This window comes from Amblyomma mixtum, chromosome 1 (assembly GCF_055824585.1).
Source record: "Amblyomma mixtum isolate Tamu chromosome 1, ASM5582458v1, whole genome shotgun sequence".
NCBI lineage: Eukaryota > Metazoa > Arthropoda > Arachnida > Ixodida > Ixodidae > Amblyomma > Amblyomma mixtum.
Window position 1 is genome coordinate 234,524,730 of NC_143012.1, and position 18,262 is coordinate 234,542,991.

Sequence of the window (18,262 nt, forward strand, 5' to 3'; positions counted from 1 at the left end):
CTTCTAGTTGGAAAGCTGCGCAACTCTTCTGGCGCTGTCGCAAAAAACGCGCGAAGTATTTACTTCAGCGCTTTTTTTTATTTTTCTTCTCCCGTTTGCGTGTAGTCTTAGTTTGCTCACCTAACGAGCCTGCGGCCTGGCTAACAAATCGTTGAAAGTGTCACGAGTAGCTAACCCGACGCGGAAAGTGAAGCGGCACGCATACTATAGTCTCCCTGAATCGAAAGTTAAAAAAAAAAAAACGCCGCACCGCTGGCAACGATCCACTCTGCGAGCGGCCCGTACCACAAGCACGGCTTTTTTTTTCTCGCATTTTTTTTGTTTTCTTTCCTCGCTGCCGCTTTTCCTCGTGAGACGTTTGTTTTGGACGCGTGCCTCCCCTGGCTGCACCCGTTCTTTCCCCCCCCCCCCCCCCTCTTCTCCCTTCCTCGAGCGCTAGCTACGTGATCCTAATCCTTGAAACCGGGTGTTGCAAAGGCGCGGGTTCCGTTTACGTAACGTCAGCTTACACGACCGCGAGAGGCAAACCAGTAACGGGGGGGGAAGGGGGGGGGGGCAAAAAAAAACGGCAAGATGAATCGTTGATCCCCAGTCCCCGATCCCCAGCGCACCAGGGACGCGATTGTTTGGTATGCTATGTCGTAAGAATTCTCGCCTAGATTCAGACTAAGCACCATGGGAAAGCGAACAAGGTCACCCAAGCGTTGTTCTCTATGCGTCAAAGATAGAGAGATAGTCAGAGCTCGCTTTGAGAAACGGTTGGTCAGATGCGTATACGTCGTTGCCAGACGCTTACAAACAATAGGATGCAGAAACTAATACAGAATAACACACTGTAGAGGGACGCTACAGTGATAGTTAAAAACTCCCTTGGCGCCAAACATGCGAGGACACCTATACGTCACCGCGAACACCTCTATGGACTTCACCCTTATTTTCCTGGTCTTGTTTGCATACGCTTTCCAGCGTCAAGGCAGGACGAACAAACAAAACACGTTCGCCGATAACAGCGAGTCGTATCTACAGTGCCCCAGCGTGGATAGAAAAGGGGGGGGGGGAGAGAACAGTCTAGGAACAAACAGACACAACCCAGGCGACATAGGACACGGCAGGAGGGCGTATAGGGTCGCAGGCCGCCACAATCTGGCGACACACTACACGGCTCGCGAAAGGGGAACAGATAAGCTGGGGGGGGAGACCTTTGGCACGCTGCGCACTCGAGACGGGAGTAAACTACAGCTGCGACGCTACGCTTAACATGCGAGGCGAGGCAGCGAAGTTACCCTTTGCAAGCGCTCGCCGCGTTTACGGTGGTGTACCGTTACTGAGACGCCCCGTAACATAGCGTGCACCACAGCATCGTCGCTTAGCCGATTAGCGGTCTAAGCGATGCTGCTGTGAGATTTTACGGCACGAGCTAGATTTTTTTTTTTCAGGGCGTTCTAGTTTTCTGCTTCGTTCGAACAAGCATGGACGGTGAAAGGTATGGTGCTCGAACAAAGTTTTAGCTACCACCACGGGAAGACATTTCGATACGCAAAACATAAAAAAACAGATACACTGCGGTACACAGGCTTTGAATACGCAACCAACCTCCTTAAATAAAAAGAAAAACCGTTCCGCTACGTGAGACAAACCAAGCCCGTGGCCGCCGAGTATCAAGGACTGTTTCGACTCCTCGAACTACGCCCTCCTGCCCTACAGGCTACACCTGCTACCCCTACGGTCATGACAATGTGTTACTGCGAGCTGTGCACAAGGTCCACCGCGAACAGGTGTTATTGGCTGAACAGTGATCCAGTCGAATGCCACCAGGGCGGTATAGCAACCAATTCCATGCTATTTTTCCTTTTTCGTTTGCCGCCCTTCACCACTGGCTGAAGTGACGTCATGATCTGCGCTCACTCTTCGTTCTCGGCCGAAGCCTAGGGCGTGTCGTCACATCAGCCAATGGCGAAGGGAGGGAAATTCAAAAAGGGCATCGATTCGGGAAGTACCGACCCAGACCGCACAGGGAACCTCTCCAATGCGGCTTGAGAACAGCACCCGGAAGCAGGCAGACATTGCTTGGTCGTGCCGCGAAAGGCAGTTCATTGACACTACGCTGGAGCACTACACTGGACGTATCCCACAAGGTGACCTTGATGCGCGTCGCTCTCCTTGCGTAGGCGTTACCTCGCCTGCATGTCCACGCCCTTTCCAACTTTCCTTCATAAGCCGATGCAAGAACAGACGGCTGTTAGTTTTCGGAAAGTAGGCATCCGATCAGAACCGCATTTCGTCCTGACAGTAGTAAAGCAAAGCTAAACAGGCTCAGGATTTTTCGCTACAACTGTCACGCTGCTGCATCAGTGCCCGATTTCAAGGACGCGATGCCACGGGAAATATTCCGCGCGATGCTCGCTGTTCCGTCGAATTTAGCTTCGTAATACCGCGGTTTCACATGGCATGCTTAATTAAGGATTCCTCCCGTCACCAGCCTGCCGACGTGCATAAAGGCATCGCGGAAAAAGCCCGCAAGAGGCGCGCAACAAGACCCCCGGCTTCCGCGATGCGCAGTCCACTCGTGCCGCAACTGCAGCGAAGCCATATCGTCCTCGCCAAGACCCCGAAGAGACAGATGACTCAGATCTGAGAAACGCGAGAGCCCGTATCGCCATGACTAAAGCACCTCCGCCTCCGCTACGCACAAGTTTCGAAGTAAAACATCTCTGGGCTTCTCTATCACGAACAGGCTTCATAGATATTGCCTTCGGTCGGCCCCTCCGCCTAAAATTTAACTGGCCACTACAATGCTCATTACCTGAGCTCGTGCATATCAGCTGAATGTGTATGAGCCCGAGAAAAGCATGCAACTCCGGCGTCAGAACACAATGCGCAATTCTCCACTAATTGTCAACTGATACTGCGCATTTCGGTGGTCGATACTGCATGAGCCGTTAAACTTTTTTCCTGGACCATATTTTACGCCCGAGACGAATAAAAAGAGGATAAGGAATGCGAAAAAAAGAAAGTCCTTGAGAGAGAGAGAGAGCTGTCGGTGCATTTACATTCCACTGCCCCACTCGCCGTCACGAACAACGCATCGGGCATCGAGGCCATGCACGGAACAAACCGACCACGCGGACACCGCCCACCGCACAGCGGTGGCAACGCACGCAAAGTTACCACGACGAGACACAAACACATACACACACACGCACACAACACCACAACGGGGAGACCGCGCACACTCGTTCCACAGACGGGGAGGAAATAAGCCGGCGGCAGGCTCACCGGCGAACGGGTTCTCCTCGACGATCTCTTCGACGATGCCCGGCACAGCAGCAGCCCCCTGAGGCTGCGAGACGAGGCTCGGCTGCGCCGGGGCGACGGCGGCGTCCCCGTTCAACTCGAGCAGCAGCTCGTCCTCGTCGGTGAGCGTGTCGACGTCGCGCGAGCTGCGTCGGCTGCCGCTGCCGTCGCTGCCGCTGCCCAGCCGGCGGCGACGCTGTTGCTGCTGGACCACGTACTCCTGCGGAGACGACGCACACGCCGGCGTCAAGTGGCGGGGCGCGCGGATACGCTGACCACCTGCTGCTGCTGCTGCTACGCGCGTACACGTTCTTTCCGCCACTCCGGCGAGGGATGCCACGCGGCTTCGATATGCGCTCGGCAGGTGCTGCGGGCGACGACGACGACGCGAGAGCAGTCCGCGCGATACGCCGCGCGCCCCTACGATAAAAACACAAAGAGAAAGATAGAGGAAAACAAGCCGATGCGAGGGAGAGCACGCTGCCGGGCAGGTGCCGCGAACGAACGACGTCGGCGGCGGCTCGCTCGGTCTATCGCGCCGTCAAGCTCGTCGTCGTCGACGGCGCGTAAGCAGCAATAAAAGCGCCGGCAGCAGCAAGACGAGCGCGGCGGCGATAAAAAATACGGGCGAGGCGCGTCGTTGCCGGTTGCCAAGCTACGCCGCGTCCTTCCCCCTTTCTCTCTGTTGCTCTCACGCGCGCCTGCATGAGTGTGTAAGTATGCGACACGGATCGCTGCTCCGCCGCCGCCCCAGCGCCCGTCACTACTACTACCCCCACTTACAAATGACGGCGATGAGTCGACGCTACCAACGCCACCGCGGTAACGCGCGCCCGTAGCACGTCGGACGGGTGGCAATCGGCCGCGGTGCGATGCAGAACCTGTGGACCGAGTCCGTTTCCGCAATGGGCGCAGCCGTACGGACCGCACGCAAATACACACAACGCACTCGCTTTAATCACGAAGCACGCAAGGGCGCAAGCGGTGGGAGGGAGCGACAGTTGTCGGGAAATGGAGACGCTCCATGCACCCCGGCGCGAGGGGGATATAGAGGGGGAGAGCGGAAAAACAGTGCGGGAGAGATCGTACACGGCAATGGCACCGAGCCAGACCGCGAGCGCCCATCAAAGAGCGAACGGCAGCAGCATCAGAAGATGGTGCCTGTCACACGGCCTCCAAGACATCATCACTGCGCACTGCACTCGTAGCGGAGCTGACACGCCCGTGTTGCGTCCCCAGGGAAGAGGGGAGGGGGAAGGGCCCACTGTTTAATCGTCACACGGCGCCGGCGAGCCGTGGCAGTCGCCACAAACGGAGAGCGTTAACCAAAGACGAGAAAGACACACACACACACCGCCGCGCCTGACCCCAGGGACCCTCGGGGAAGGAAAGAGCGGGCCACAGATCGATTTGCTCGGCAGACACACGCACGCTCGGACCAGCGGCGGCGGTGGCGACAGCGGCGGGAGACGACGCGACAACGGGGAAACTGGGCTTCCTCCCCCTCCGGCCAACCCGTACAGTGTGTGACGCGGCGGGGACATCCCCGCTGGCGATATCATCGAGCCGAGTGTCCCGCGGCCGCCCAGCATCCGGCCACTGCGCCTCAACGCGGTCCCCGCAGTTTTCCCCTTTTTCCCTAATTAATAGGGCACGCAAGCAGTGGGTTTCGCAGTTATGTGATTTGTTTGTTTCCGGTTTTATTTGTTCTGCTCTGTTTTTCGAGTGCATGTTTTCTTCAGATACACGCGAACGAAAGAAACAGATGAAGCTAGAGCTTAAAGGTACAGACTGAGAAAACGGCTCTTGCTTCGTCCAGCAGTTACAGCGAACAGAATGCGCATGTGAGGAAAAAATGACAATAATATACTGCTCACGGAAGACTTATGCGATTATTTTTGCCCACATTTGGCACTAGTATTGCAGAACAAAGAAGTAGCAGCAGTAACAAATCTTCGAAGTAGCACGTACCCAAAATACAGCATACGAATCTGCACACTTAAAACCCTCCATCACTAACCTCTAACAACAAACTTTTTAGAGCACTTTTTGATAAACGCACATTAAAATAAATAAATAAATACGTTTCCTAAACTATGCGACAGAAGGGGATTTGATCATTAAAATCTCTACTGGCACATTCTAGGAAAAAGCAGCGCACTTGCACAAACACGTGGGAAGAAGGGACGAGACAAAGCGCTGATTCCAGGAAAAAACAGCGCACTAGCACAAACACTTCTTCCCACGTGTTTGTGCTAGTGCGCTGCTTTTTCCTAGAATGTCGTACAAACTCGCAAGCCAGTCTACGCCATTGCGCCACATCTAGTGCTGATTACTGGAGTTCAAAATCTCTCTGTGCAGATAATACCGAGTAATTCTTGCAGCCTAAGCGCGCTTGCTGATCAACTGTCTTCCCGTTTCCTGTAGCTACTGACGTGCAATTCAGACACCTTATAGGTGTCCCGTGCCCACTTCCGATCCGCCATCAAATGTGCCAACATACACGCCAGTTAGGAACCGAACTTGGACTGACCGCCAGAACCGATGGTGCGATACTTTGGCGCCGTCCCACAAGCGCTGCACATACAAGGAAAACGGAACCATACGGAACCAGCAGCCCCGATCAGCTCCTTATAGCGAGGTTGGTCGCTGGCGATACCTTGATTTTTATTTTTCACTTTTTGCTGTGATCGGACACGGTGCACTGCAACCTTGGGAAAACACAACAAATCAGGCTTGCTGCACACACAACATGTTCGCGCTGCGGGCGTACAAATGCCAGCCGCTATGTAAATTGACCTTGAACAATAACGCCGGCTTCTTTACGCGATGTCAAAAGGCATCTTCGAATCCATCGGTCGCCATGTGTTGTTCAACACGACCCCCGGCTGCTAGCTCTGGGTGAAAAGCAAAACGGTCTGCTGTCATAACCGAGTTCCTTGTACGTTAACAGGCAACAGCTGTTACGCTTCTCGTAACTTTTGTATACCAAGTTGGATTACTTGAAGACAACGCGCAGCTCCCACTGGAGCGCCGCAGGTCCCCCTTTCGTAAAATGAAAGCAGTGGATGTCAGCGGCAGTGTGTTCGAATGCCGGCACAGCGAACTTGAGAGAGGTGCAAACCAACGCAGAGCACAAGCCTCCAGGCCACTCCAATCGATCCCACGGAAAAGATGACGCCCGAAGACACGACAAGGGCGTAGAGCAGTGAAGCCAGAAAAAAAATAAAACAGAAAAGGCGCGCCGCTGTTGGACACGACAACGCTTGCACAGGAAGCGAACACGGTTTTCTATCAAGTGACTCCTGATGTCGCGCCGTTTTCGTTAAACGCTCGTGACAGGCGTCGAAGAAACTCGGCTGCCACGAATCTGCCCTGAAAGAGCCATGCAGGTGTCGGCAATCGTTATTCCCTCGAATCGAAGAGCTGTCACGCGTGCTGCCAACCCCGGAGTGGGGGGCGACGGGCGCGCCCGTGGTTACACGAACAACATGTGGCGACCGATGCATTCGATGAGGCCTTTCGACACCGCGTTCGTCGCCCGCGATGCATGTATACTGTGTGCGTGCATGCCTCGCCGTCGGAGTGAAAGGAGCCACGCCGGATGCCGCGACGCGTCATGCCCGCGGCGAAATCGACACGCGGAAATGACCGACCCGGCAACAACAAGCGGAGAAAGAAGGCACTGCGGAAAGGCTACCCGGCCTCTTGCGCGAATGCGTGAACGTGAACGGGGGCATCGCAAGTTCGCGAACTTCTGAAGACATCGAACACAATGCGTTGACAAACCTTTAAAGGGGTAGAGACACCAAATTTTTGTGTTGTACCTCTGGGTTGTAAATAATGCGTAGCGATTCAGTGAGCATGGAACACCATCTTAGAAGCATGAACTCGCATTATATAATTAATAATCGTATAATTTGTACCCAGCAGTTTCGGTTTCGGTTCGTAGTTGCCAGGTTTTGCCAGGCTCTTTCATGACGTCAAAAACCAGACAATGCGTTGTCACGTGGGTCCGGAAAGCCGTGACGTCGTGTAGGCATGTCGTCTGCTTGACACGCACGTGGTGCGCGTAAACACGGAGAGCCGGGCGGAGGGCAAGTCGCAATGCCGAATAGCTTCGAGTCGGAAAGAAGAGTTTTATTTCGGCGAAGACACCGATTATGAGGAATCGCGGGATGACGCAGACGAGGAAGGAGACGCCGCGGTTCGAACCCCGACAACCACTTCATTTTTGATCCGCTGGCCAGCGATTCCGAAGAGGAGGCAGGCGTCAGGCCCGACGTAGCTCAGATTGTGCCAGCGAACGCCGAGCGTGTAGGCAACGTCAAATGGTAAAGGCGCGTTCACACTAGGCCGACGATCGGCCGATTTCAGTCTGGCGATGGTCGGCGGCAGCGATTTTCGTGCCGTCGACGCGTCTGTCACACTGCGCAGACGCCGACCGAGCGCCGGTCGTCGCCCGACGAGCGCATCGCCGTCGGCCGACCCGTGTGTCACACTCTGGCGACAACAGCGCCGACCTCACGCCGACGTTGTTCTATCCCGACAGCTCGACGCTGCTGCTTCGTGCGCGCTGCTCGTCTGCTAGCTCCGTTGATGAAGGCGTCGTGGCAATCGAACTTATCTTCTATTATGGGACGAGTTCGCACTAAAGCGATGTGAAGAGTAGGCCTTTTATTATAGCACAGTCGACTTCCAAAGCGGCGTCAACTGCTGCTTCGAAGCGAAATCACCTAGGCCTAGCGACGACTAGGGCAGCCTGGGACCAGCGCGCAGTTCAGGCGCGTTCACACTAGGCCGACGGGACCCCGATGCCGACGGTCGCGTCGGCCAACCTAGTCGTTCCCCGACTAGCCAGTCACACTGCACCGACGACGACGCCTTCAACGACCAAGCGTCGTCCTAGTGTGACAACGTCGCCGACCAAAGATGCCGACGAGACCCGTCGGCCGACGCGTCTTGGGCAGATCGGTGGCCGAGCGAAAACATCCGCCGACCAAAAGCGAGTACCGAGTTCAGAGCGCAAAATGCAATCATTATGTAGACAAATAATTCACGCGCAGCAACATTCAAACCATATGGCCACTTGGCCGACGCGCCGCACCGATCGTCGCTTGCGAACTGCCGTCCCACTGCAAGCAGGCACACACGGAGCGGTGAGCATCGCTGCGCCGCTGTACCCAAGCTCCGCCCACAATCGGTGTCGCACTTCGCCGCCGTGCAGCAGTGCCTGAGCGCTGCTTGGGATGGTGTACAAATGTCACAAGAAAAGACAAGATCGCCTTGTTATCAGAAAGACTGCTCGAGCAGCGATAAAGCATGCCTGCTTATGTTTCGAGCTTTCGGCAATGGCACCCCTCGCGGGCGCTCCGGGCCAACGTTTTTAGTTGCTCCGGGCGGCGAGCTCTGCTGCTGCCTGGCTGCCGTGGTCGTCGCTAGGCCTATAGCCTCTTTCGCATTGGAGCCGCAGCGGCCGGTGCTTCGGAAGTCGCCTTAGCTATAATAAAAGGCCTACTCTACACATCGATTTACTGTCAACAGCATCATCTCACAATAAAATAATAGTATGGTAAATCTCCGCGACGCCTTCAGCAGCGAAGCGAGCGGGCGCCAGGCGAGTCGGACCCGACCGTCGGGCCAGCGGCAGCTGCGAGGCGGTTGTGGCACGAAGTTTGCTCGTATCACAGTCGTTACCTTTGCCAGCAGCTCAGTATTGGTCAGCGATCCTCAAGAATGACACATTTTTCACATTTCTTATCCCAGGGTTTATTATTTACGTAAAGAACACACTTTAGCTCGTTGTTATGACGCCGGCAGACGGGATCCAGGCTGGCCAGCCGGCCGGCATGCTCGGCGTACTTCACGTTCGCACAAGAAAATACATAACATCCATGATACCAGAGAATGCTTCCTAGATTAGAGCACCGGCAATATTCCTCTGCAAAAGTGGATCTTTCGGCAACGACATCGCCTGCGGCAACGCCGGTCGTAAAGCACCGTCGCACTCGCGAGCGTGCAGAAAAAAAGACTTCGTGAGCACTCGTAGCCAAGGTTGCTAGGCCGCGAAACCGCAAAACTCGGTCCCGTACGTCAGAAAACTGTGCAATGACGTAGAAAATACTTGCTTGTGTTTTCTTCTCTGTTCCTACGTCACATTGATGCACTAGCGATGGCTCAGACTTCAAGAGTGAGCATTTTCACAAACTTTAAAATGAAATTAAAATATGTTCTAGACATCCCTTAAATTTAATACTTCGCTCTTCTGGTCCTCACATACAAAGGAAACGTATGGCAGTCTTTTGTACAACCTTGGAATTTGATGTCTCTACCCCTTTAAAAGAGGCAGAAATAGCGCTTGTCTGTCCTTCTGTATGCGTTCGCTAATGTAGCACTGTTCTGTATATGGTACAACTGTGAGCCAACTAATCCAACAAGTTCCGTTGATGCATCTTGATAAATGAACAATAGATGAACATGAAAAAAAATATACAGATACATTCGCGAAACGCTGGGTGATATAGCCGGCCCTTATGCACGAATGCACATCCACTGGATGCGCGTGCCATTGATCATGGGTTACTGGCCTTTTGGCCATGCATTAGAATTAATTCTACCATCTACCATTTATAGTACTAAGCCTTTTCCCATGTGTTAGAATTAATTCTACCACATACTACCGCCCTCTCCTGCGAAGGGGTTCCGCGTTCGCGCAAGACCTGCCTGCCTTTGCTTTTGCACTGCGAAAACATTCATTCAACACCACGGTGACAATTATAACTGCACAAGAGTCTCGAAAGCAGGTCCTCTTTAGTGTGGGTGGCGCTTCAAAGATGACAATAAGGCGTCTGGTCAGTACTGGTGCTTCGGCCTATCGCTTTTAAGGCGTACTTTTCCAACCTGTCCTCAAAATGAGCCGTGACAGAATTGACAAGCTTTAAGGCACGCGTTCAAAATTATCAGTTAATTGAAAACATCCCATGTGCAACAAGGACTATAGATATCGGCTAATTTCCTTGCGTTGTATCCCCCAGCATTGCGTGCCGTCAGACTATACCGCATATATTCTCCGGAAGCCCCATTTTCGGGTAGAAATCGGGATTAATCCGATTTTCAAGGCGTCTGTTCGGGGCTGCAAAAATCGGGCAAAATCCGGTTTCACCCTCAAACGAACAGCCCTATGTGTAGAGCGAACGCGGTTGCAAAGACATAGATGCTATAGTTACTGTTGTCCAGGCAAGCTCTGCAGTGCAGTCGCAAAAGTGGTACACCCCTAGAACAATGCACGAAAATCATTTAACGCGATTCACATCGTTCGCCCCAGTCGACCGAAATTACTGCACTACGTGTTCACGAAATAAACGACGTGGACACGCAGAAGACGGTCGACATCCGGGTATATATTTTCGAGGCGGCCACGGACGTGGTGACAGCTCAGGCGATGTGATCGAACGAACAACAGCGTAAGTTCCGCTACAGGCCATCCAGGAACTGCACAATAAGGGCTAACAGAGAGAAGAGGTGAAATGTCGCGGGACATACTGCACATACCTCTCCCCTCTTGGCTCACATGCGCCTGCGTGCTCTCAGGCTGTGCTCATTCTTACTTGGACCATTTTGGTCTCCGTTAATGAGGGCACCAATCTATATACGGCCGTTAGGGCTGCAGTTCCTCAATTGTACCGCTCCATTTAAGAGTGCACACGCCAGGGCTCGATCTGTCAACAGAGAAAATGCCTCGCAGATATATGTTCGATCTGGGCCCGTACACGTTGGGCTACAACTGGCGATTGCTGAGACGAAAACTTTCTCTCTTTCCCTCCCTCACATCGACCCAGAGCATTCTGAAAATGGCCGCACCCTTGCCGACTGAAATTGAACTGTCTGTCTACACGCAACCTAGTGGCGTATTCCAATCGACGATCCGGTGCAAGTTTTCTTGCTCTGCGAAACCGAAGAGCGTGTTACAATGGGCGATTGGAGTTCAGATCCTCAGCTCTGGTTAGACAGCGACCTCACTCCTTCGCGGATTCGCAGAGCTGCTCCGGATCGCCCATTTGAACAAGTCATTGGACAGCAGCAGAAGCAGCAGCGGCAGGCGCATACCACACACACACGAGAGAGAGAGAGATAGGACAGCAGACGCACCCTGCTGAGGGGCCTCATCTTGCTGTGGATGCCGGACTCCGCGGTGCCCGGGGAGGGCGGCGGGAACTCGGGCGTGGGCGGCTGGTCGTAGTGGCTCGGGCTCAGCGGGATCTGCACGGTGGCCCGCTTGGAAGAGGAGGAGGAGGAAGGGCGGCCCCCCTGCTGCAGCGCCAGGCTGGAGGGACGCTCCTCGCACGACGACGAAGGGGCACCCGTGTTGTCGCTCGCCGAGCGGGCGTGCTGCCGGCCCGACAGGCACTCGCTGGCCGCCTGCGCGAATGGAACACGCGCGCGGCACCGGCCTATAGAGTAAAGCAGCGGCGCGGCAGAAGGCAAGTGCACTGGCTGGGAGAAAGGCAGTCGGCAGTAGGCACTCTTGCATGAACACGACGCCAGCGGGTCCAGTAACAAGTTGCCGCGTTGAGAAACCGACAATGACGTTCACTTTGCGTTTACATGATCCGCCCGATGGGCCTATTCGAACCGCCCTTGTCGGGTTCAGGGGCGAATTTATGGGTAACCCCTGGAGGGGGCGGTTAGAAGAGGGGGGTTCCTACATGTACTATTCATTTCTTGGCCAAAATTTCTTTGGTAGAAAAAAACACGGGTTTCCCACGGTATTTTGCACAGAAAATTTCGCGCTGACGAGAGGCAGTCCCCTCGGGCCCCCCTTACATTCGACCCCGATTCAGGTGAATGTCCTTGTAGTGCAGGTACAAAAGCCCGGTCCCTGTGAAGCCGCTAACAGACATACCTGGCGCCATACGGACGTCTAAGACCAAGGCTCCCTCCCGCGCAATCGCAGTGGCGTGGATCTCGTAACAGACCGCTATCCCGACCTGCCTACTATAGTGCGTAGGTTAATTCTCGCGCTTCTACAATGGCGTGCCCGCCCCGACGGGGTAAGGACAAAATAACAGGAGCTACCGAGTTCGGTGAATAATGCTCGTAGCCTACGAACGCGAGGATCGATACAAAGGGAGGGGGGCACGTATGGACAGCAATCCCGATTGATCGGCGAGGCGGAGAAAGGCTTCTTTTGATAAGAAAATTTCGCCTTCAGACGGTGCCTTGAGAAAGCCCGCTCAAGACGTTTTGTTCGCCAGGAGTTGCCGAAATTAATCACTGTACTCAAAATCCTGTAGCATATGCACTGTTTTGAGATTGGTGACGACGACAAAGACCGAGCGAAAACGACACAAAGGGAGCTAAAGCAATCAACAACGCGTCTGAATGCATATACACGGGGGGGGGGGGGGGGGGGGGATCAAGGGCAGGAACTGACATCAAACTGATTCGACAATAACTCCCATGTTCAAGTATAGTCAAACATTCCAGCAAAGGATTCAAGTCACGGGCTAAGTCCGAAAGTGATCCCACCGCGTGGTGCTTACACGATTCGGCACGCGTCCAAAAGAGGGCGGAGGACCTGCACCAGTCTCGAAACCATCAATCACCCCTTTCTGAAGTAAATGGGTGACCTTACTTCCATTTTAAAAATGAGCCAGGCGAAAAGCAGCTCCACGGACAGACCGGCAGAAAACTTTAAAGTAAGCGTATGCGCCCGAAAGCTCCGGGACGCTCGACTGAAAAGGCCATCCTATACACTCTTCCACGACCGCAGGGATTGACGGCTTTTGGCCTGCGGGAAAATTCGTGCGGAAATTTCGTACCTCAGCTTTTTCCTATTTTAAGAGAACGGGTTCGCAGCTGTTTCGCGCAGCCCAGTGTCGAATCCGGCATCGCCCTTCAACACGCAATAAAAATGCAAATGTAATCTGGCTGCACTCAAGGGCAACCAGACTAGCAAACAAGATTGCAGAAAGAACGGGGAAGTCCCATTTCACTGCGAACACGCAACAGCGCGGCTCTGAGGTCTCGCCAGCCTGACCGGCTGTTCGGGGCGTTCGTAGCTTTCCCAGAAAACCAGACTGGCTGCAGCCGGACGGAGCAGGAGCTGAACAAGGCACTGAAAGACACGGCGATCTTCCAACTAGACAGTGAAATTTTGCTGCTGGGGGAAGGCTGCAGAAAGATCTCAAATGCAACTATCAATATGTCTGCCTAGCACTCAGTTCGCAACGCTTTGGGCCCTATATACACTTAACTATTCCGAACTCCTTTCCCCGCCATGCACTTGTTCCAATCCCGCTCTTGCTGTGCCTCATTCTTGTTCCCGCATTACACTTGTGGCTGTCCTATACATTTGCAATTGCGCCAGCCCTACATTTGTGCCTGCCCTACACAGGTCCTTGCCCTACACTGCTGCCTGCCATATACACTTATACCTGCCTCGCACTATACTATATACCTTGTGTTTTGCACTTGCTCTGCCCCATTCTTGCCAGCTGCTTTACAGTTGTGGCTGCTCTACACTAGCGCCAGCCCTACACTTGTGCCTGTCCAATACTTGTCCTTGCCCTACACTGGTCCCTGCCGTATACGCTTATACCTGCCTCGCACTATATATACCTTGTGTTTTACACTTGCTCTGCCCCATTCTTGCCTGCTGCTTCACAGTTTAGGCTCCCCTACACTAGTGCCAGTCCTACACCTGTGCCTTCCCAACACTTGTCCCTGCCCTGCACTATACCTTCTGCATTGCACGAGCCCTGCCCTGCTCTTGGCCCTGCTTTACACGCGTGGCTGCCATGCACTTGCCCCAACTCTGCACTTGCCCCCGCATTATATCCTACATAGCTTTTGCTTTGCGCTTCCTCCGACCTGCAATTGCTTCGGCGGCTGACGCACCAGATGCGCAGAAAACCACGGAAAACCGCGAGCACGCTCCACGTTGCTCCGGTTTCAACTTACGGGAATAGCCGTACCAGGTTTTCCATAGTTTACGGCATATTTTTCGCAGTAGTAACAGCACTAGCACGTATACCGCAATTGAAAGCACCGTGACGTCACCTTTCGTTCTGGAATCACGTGGTCTAGGTAGAGATTGGTAGGTACGTCGAGAGGAGAGTACACCCAGTTCGAGGACCGTGGGGAAGGGAAGATGCAGCCTCTACGAGTCAAGCGAGCGGGGAGCAAAAAGTACAGACGTCCATTTTTTTCTTCTGCGCATAACTATTAAGCATGCGTTTTCGCTCAGAAGTGCAGCGTTTTGAACGCGCCCGCCTTTCCCTCCCCCTTTTTTTATTTTTACATTTTTCAATATCGCCGGACGGCGCTTGCACTTTTCGCAGAGCGATCCCCGCCATCATCAACGCTTCCAGGGGCCGGGGCAAAGTTCTCCCCATCTGCACTGATCGACCGGTTGGCTGTTTGCGTGAAGATTTTCGATACACAGAAGAAAATAAGAAAGCATAAACGCGTTCCATCCGCCGATACGACCGTCCGATTCGACGGTTTCACCGAGCTTATCCACTGTAATGGCCTCCGACGTTTGTTGCTTTCCTTTGTACTACTTTTCTCCGCTAGATGGCTGCACGCGTGATTTCCGTGCGCGCGGCAATGGAGAGATGCTATTGAGAGGGAAAACAAGAGACATCAATCCACACCGCCTCGCCGAGCTTTTCTAAAATGAAAAAAACTTCACACACCAGAGGCGCCGACTTTATAATTTCGGGCGTCCATTATAGAGGCGCCGTCCTATACGTGATTATAGTACTGTACGCACCTACGCGGTGTCGATACCGGTCGATGCTAAAGAGAGAGAGAGTAAGACAAAAATAAAAAATAGAGGACAGGTCTTTCTTCCCAACCCTCATACTCAATCCCATGGTCGCTGCGACGATGTAGCTGAGATGAAGGCGAAACGCAAATGCGCAAAGGTGTGCTGTGCGATGTCAGTGCACGTTGAAGAACCCTAGGGGGTCGAAATTACTCCGGAGACCTCCACTACGGCGCTTCTTTATCTCTTTGTTCTTTCACTCACATCTTCCTCCCTCACCTTATGTTGCGGTTAAAGTGTCCACCGAGATATCTGAGGCAGTTACTACGTCATTTACTTTCCTCAAAAACCGCTAATTTCACAGGACGCGCTCTATGCCCTGTCGCTCGCCGTTACAAGAAGGTGGAATGCCGCCGAAGTGTGCGACGAGAGTGCACCCAGCAGCAGTATAAGGAGAATTTAAAAAAAAGAAAGTAAGGAGCCGCAGTGGGAATCATTAACATCATTTGCCTCCGATTTCAGAAAATAGGGAGTTTTAGGGAGTTGAGAGTTATAGCATATCGTTACCGTGTTTACGTTACCGTTTACCGGGCTCAGCTAGCGACATCTGCGCATGCGCGCCCATTAAAAGTGCCCCTACTGCTGGCCACACTTCAGCCAGTCACACAAAACACCACAAGATACATTCAGCGGCAAGTTATTGGGCCGCTAGCACTTTACGGAATCTCTTTTAGCGTTGCAGAGAGAGTTAACGTTCGCTTGTTAACAAACATGGCGGCACGACCGCTTCGGACCAAATAAGAATCGCCGCCGGATTCTTCGGCGCCATTTCTCGCTCTAAGTGAAAGCATTCGCTCTTAATACGCATACTCTCACTCGTATGTCGAGGACGACTAGCCTGTGTTGTTGAGATAATTCAGCGATTTTCGAGCAGTCAAGCCTAACTACCGGAGTAGGTAGCCAAAGTAGCAACGACAACACTGTAGTTTTTGTGCCAGCTTTAACATTTTTCTCTTTTTTTCATAGTTTTCTTCCTTCAAAAACAAAAAAAAAATCCTGCAATGCTTGTCCAACTCATCACTAAATTAAGAAAAAAAAGTTTATGCAGTCCAGAGTTCGAGCGCTTTGACTTACTGTCACCAGATGGCGCCACTATGTTTACATCCAAATCATGCTTTCAAACAGAACATGTTGTAGCTGCATTTTTTACAGCGTTCGCAACGCAGTAAGCGCAGCGTACGCAGGGCTAGTGCGTTCTGTGCAGTAGACTTGTCTACTGGTCAGGGTATATTTAAAGCCGCTGAGCCGGCCGGTAGTAGAAAAGAAGTGTGCACGTCCTTATATGCAGAGAAAAAGATGATTAAAGAGCATGTAGTATCTCATTGCAAAGAAATGCTTGCAATGCATGCGTATTTTTGTTTGTAACTAATGCTGGGGCGTCTGCCATCATCATCATTCGTTTTCGCCTTACGGTAACTTGTTACGGGAGAGACGGTATGCTAAAACGTCTTCTAGTGTGCGCCGCGCTAACCGGAAAGTCCGGCGTCCGGTAACACGATAAACGGTAACGTAAGCACGGTAACGATATGCTATATCTGGCGGCGCCCATAGAAGAGGGGCATCTCGCTTCACCACCGATTCGTCGTTGTCGCTACGCTCTGCCCCACGTTCACGGCAAACAATGCGCACGAAGCTTTCGCTTTGTCTGAATTTGCCTTAACCACAAAATTTTAGCGATAAAACCCTGCACATTTTCAGATTGCTTCTGTGTTTACAGCGCTGCTTGGCTTAGCGAGTATGTGTCGTTTGACGTGAGAAAGCGCGCGAGGTTCAAACAGGCGCGCGCCCCAACGCCGCTCTACGTTCAGGCAAGATGGCGGCGCCCGTCGAAGCGGGGCCTCCCGCTTCACCACCGATTCGTTGTCGCCGCTACTCTGTGTATTAAGTTCGCGGCAAACGAAAGGCGCACGAAGCTATCGCTTTTTCTGATGATGCCCTCACCAGAAAATTTTAGCGATGAAATGCGGCATATTTTCAGATGGCTGTGTTTACAAAGCTGCCAGGCTTAGCAAGTACGTATTGTTTAGTCGCCGTAGAGATGACTTGGTGGGAAGTTCGAATGGGGTTTTCCGCCTCAGTAAAAACACACCCTTATAATTTTTGCTCTTAAATCGTGTGTCTGCAATAATAACGGTTCCTGACGAAGAAATGAACGCATATTTTAAAATCTTTTTTAAGAGTATCTTTTTGGTTTGCCTTAGTGGCGCTGCATTCGATAAACGCAAGCCTGGCTCCGCTGCGTAGGGGAGACCCCTATTCTAAAACTCACCGACCGCTTACAGAAAACACACGCATCCCAGGATACAGCAGTGTATGTGGACGCTGCCACATATGCCATGACAAGGGGACAAGGCACCAACAACGCAGTGGCAACTGTAGTCAACTCGGAATTACACGAGATTACCAGCGCCTCACTGCAAGACTGCACGATAGCTGAGGCTGAAGAAGCGGCCGTCGCTCTAGCGGCAGCGCAGGGCTATCGGACAGGGCGGTCACTGACAATTCTTACTGATTCACAAGCAGCCTGCCGCAACTATCTTTGCGGCAGAGTCGGTCACAGAGCGCTCCGCATACTCCGCTCTGTAGACTGCAAGACGCAACAAACACATGCAAAACCACACAAGCCGATCAAACATAAGATCATCTGGGTACCGGGGCACACGGGGGTGGCATGAAACCAAGAGGCGGACAGGATAGCTCGAGGATATACTAACTACCGAGCATCCAACGTCAACGACCTTGAGGAATCCTTGCCAGTACCTCAGGAATACTCGGCATACTCAACAACTACAAAGGCAGCAGGATGCGGTACCCACCACGGCACAAATCTTTAAACAAAGAAGAGGCTGTCACATGGAGACAACTTCAAACGGGGTCATATCCAAATCTAAACACACTAAGTAAAATTCACCCCACACTTTACGCACACAATTGTCCGTGGTGCCATGAAAAACCTGCACTGTATCACATAACATGGGCATGTCAAAAAGTCGACGTCGTCCCAGTTATACAAAACCCAAGTGCGGAGCAATGGGAGGGTCTGCTCTCCAGCGACTGCCGCGATGACCAGATCGGTTTGATACGGCGAGCTCAGCTGACGGCAGCATCCAGCGGAGCCCTGGAATAGGGGCAACCGAC

General features: G+C 52.9%; 1 protein-coding gene across 1 annotated transcript in view; it reads right to left on the reverse strand.

The window, feature by feature from the left end:
* The window catches only part of LOC149371156 (uncharacterized), a 122,694-nt gene that overhangs the window by 15,988 nt on the left and 88,444 nt on the right, over positions 1 to 18,262 (reverse strand). Inside the window, exons 8-9 of the mRNA XM_089564693.1 lie at positions 11,443 to 11,712; positions 3,277 to 3,514 (exon numbers count right to left, since the gene is read on the reverse strand). Of these exons, the coding sequence (XP_089420819.1) occupies positions 3,277 to 3,514; positions 11,443 to 11,712 (508 nt within the window). The remainder of the gene's footprint in view (positions 1 to 3,276; positions 3,515 to 11,442; positions 11,713 to 18,262) is intronic.